This window comes from Rhinopithecus bieti, unplaced genomic scaffold, assembly GCF_001698545.2.
Source record: "Rhinopithecus bieti isolate Rb0 unplaced genomic scaffold, ASM169854v2 scaffold_80580, whole genome shotgun sequence".
In the NCBI taxonomy this organism is placed as follows: Eukaryota; Metazoa; Chordata; class Mammalia; order Primates; family Cercopithecidae; genus Rhinopithecus; species Rhinopithecus bieti.
Genome location: NW_016829458.1, coordinates 6828 through 10115, shown reverse-complemented (window position 1 = coordinate 10115; position 3288 = coordinate 6828). Strand labels below are relative to the sequence as shown.

At 35.6% G+C, this 3288-nt stretch overlaps 1 protein-coding gene across 1 annotated transcript; it reads right to left on the bottom strand.

The window, feature by feature from the left end:
* Positions 1-7: 7 nt before the first annotated feature.
* Positions 8-1819, bottom strand: CYSLTR1 (cysteinyl leukotriene receptor 1). The gene is given in 2 exon segments (XM_017864751.1): positions 8-1253; positions 1256-1819. Coding segments are annotated over 2 exon segments (1008 nt in total). The 5' UTR covers positions 1797-1819; the 3' UTR covers positions 8-786.
* Between the last annotated feature and the right edge of the window lie 1469 nt (positions 1820-3288).

The following is a 3288-nucleotide window of genomic DNA, read 5'->3' as shown; positions in this document are numbered from 1 at the left end:
TAGTTGTCTGGCTTTTTAAGGAAGAATTTTATGTCATGGATGGAGAGAATTCTCTACAGGAACCTCACTGAGCAGCTAAAACTCCACTATTCAATTTTGGGAGCCTGAGGCAAAGGCAGAAGAAAAGTGGAGACAAACTGGCTTTTGACCAGATTTCTCCTGTTTCCATATTGAACATTGTATGGTGCCTTTAGGACCATTTAGCTGAATACTAGTCTGTTCGAGCACTTTTACATTCTCTTTTGGAAGAAATGGCCCTAATTTGCCTAGCCAATCAGTACTACAAAGAAAGCTGACAGTACATTTTATTTAGCTTCTGAGTCATCTCCAGTTCTCATCCGATGGCATGCATGCAAAGGAATATGTTAGAATGATTGAAAACTCTTTGCCAATTTTATATCTATTTTTATATTTTATAACTTTTAGCTTACATACATTTTATATTGACTAATTTTATGTATTTTATCCTTTGTAAAGCTTTTATTTGAAAAGGAAAACTTTAATATAAGACATATTTTATAGTGTAAACATACAAATAGTCTCCAAATTCTGGTAAGTGGTCAAAATTATTTATAATTTAGTTCATAGTTGTGGACTGTATTTTTAGCACTTAAAATATCTATAAATATCTAATCATGTGAATGCAAAAATGAGATAGATTTGTAAGCCCAAATAGTTAAGTATTTGTAAAATATTAATGAAAAATTGTATTTTTTTGTAAATGATTTGGCAAAATATTTATTTGGGAAACTATTTTCATTGGTTTGGACTGGAAATGGGCTTAAACTACACTTTACATATTTCTTCTCCTTTTTCTGGCAAAGAGGCCTTCTTTCTGGGTACATAAGTCATGCTGGACAAAGAATGCTTTCTAAATGTAGACAGCCTTTTCCTAAAGTTACCTCCAGAAAAGAAATATAGGAGAGGGTCAAAGCAACAATTTGATGCAGCCAGAGACAAGGTTATGACCACGGACTTCTGCATTCTAAGGACAGAATCACAGGGTTTAGTTTCATTGTGTAAAAAATGAAGGTGAATGGTACGTTGAATATGATATGGCATGAAACTGACTAAAAAGGCAGCGGTCACGACCACGATCATTCCTACAGCCTTTTTACGACTTGGCAGATTTTTTTTCATTGATTTTTTTAGTAAGGTCAAAATGATCATTGTGTAACAGACAATTATAATAACAAAAGGGATGATAAAGCCAACAAACAATGACACATAATGCAAGACCAAAACATGATTTTAGTTTGATTGTCTTGTGGGGCTCAAAACACTTGGTATTATTTTCTCATCTTTTGTGGTTTGGCCATTAGAAATGGAGAACTGGTCAAAATCACAAAAATCCAAATACCTATACACACAAACCTGGCTTTTTTCTGAGTAACCAAATTAATGTTCTGGACTGGAAAAACAATTGCAATGCACCGGAAAAAGCTCATGGCTGTCATAAAGAAGATGCTACAATAGAGGTTGACATACAAAGCATAGGTGCTGAGGCGGCATAAGAAGTCACCAAAGAACCAAATGCCTTTGTGAACATAATAGACCACACGGAGAGGCAGTGTGCACACACAAAGTAGATCTGCTACTGCTAAATTAATCATGTATACTTGGAAGGCTGACTTCTCATGATAGGTTTTTATGAGGACATAGAGCACAAAGCCATTGCCAAAGAAGCCTACAACAGAGATCATAGAGTACAAGGTGGAATACACTTGATTGCGGAAGTCATCAATAGTGTCGTGGCATGTGGCAGAAGATACTGTCAGATTTCCGGTTTCATCCATGTTTCTCTAGGAATGTCTGCTTTGTGCCTACAATAAATAAAAAAAATTGTCAATTTTAACTAGACCATAAATTACAGGAAGTACTAATGTTTCATTTCATAGTGTCACTATATATACTTTTTGACCACGGCAGCAAGCAAGAGTAGTGAGGCATTGAGGAGGGATTCAGCTGTACCTTATCCTCTGGAGAACAGTTTGTATCCTACAGACATCCAGAAACTATTTTTGTCCTTTCCCTCCCATGTTTTTCTGATGGACTTCCTCTAAATCTTCAAGACCTAGGTAAAACAGCCCCCCTGTATTTTAAATCATATTACTCTAGTACAATTTGGTAGGTTATCCTTTCAAATGAACTTGTTTTTCTATTAGAGAAAAGCTTTAAGATAGCAGCTTCACATGTATGAATATATTTATATCTATATCTATCTATTTATTGGAAAATCTCTAAAATATTTTAGAGAATAAAATCTGGATGAAAATGCTTGGTTCCCTCAAGAAGAGGACTTCCTTGGTAATATCTGTTGAGTGCCGCCCATACTTGTGGAAAATAATCTAATTTGCTGTTAATGAAACTCCCTCCCCTGGGGGAGAGTATTAATCTAGAACATGGTTGACTCTACCTATAACTGCAGAACTCCATGGCAAGAGAAACCTTAGAAGCCATATAGTTATTTTAAAGATGAGAAAAATGTTTCAGAGTGATAAAATACATTTCTAAAATCTGCACCAGTATTTAAATCTCTGAAGAAAGATGTAGTACAAGTAGTTGGAATATACTTGTCGGCTGAGAAAAATGTTGTAGCCATTCATTCTTGTTCTCTTTCTAAACTTTATAGACTTTACTGTTTAGCAATATATAGTTATTTCTCTTATAGGAAGAATTTCTCTTGTAGTTGATACTTGCTCTAGTCTATTTCAGCTATGTCACTGAGGGCAGTCAAGAAGTTCTGATCAGAGAAGGCTTGAGGTGAGATATTGTAGTGTAGAAGTAGTGATGTCTCTCATGTTTCTCTAGATTATCCTCTTTTATTCTTTACAAAGGTTGAAGGTACTCAATATGTAATATGTCAGATAATCTTTGATTGAAGTCTGATGTTGGCCTTTTACACAACTCCCGCTCCCTTGTAAGAGAGGTGTTGGGGTTTGTAAGGTGGGAAGACTGCTTGAGTATGCAAAAACTGCCAGCCATGAAGGGGACTGATCTTTACTAGGGATACAGAAACAGATAGCTATGGTAGTTGTTGCAGGTAGGATATAACTTCCCAGGTTTACTACTGCTAGCAATTATATTTGCTGTTGAGGATGCAGTGTCCATCCGTCTAGCCATCCCAGCAAGTTGTTCCATTTTTCCCCTTTCATTAAAAAATGTCATTTTTATTATTGTTACCAAGAACTTTTGGTATAAGATAAAAATTGGATGGATTATCTGAGCCAAGATGGCCAATTATATGCAGTCAGAAAGAGCTTCTTCCACCAAAAGACCAGACTGTGA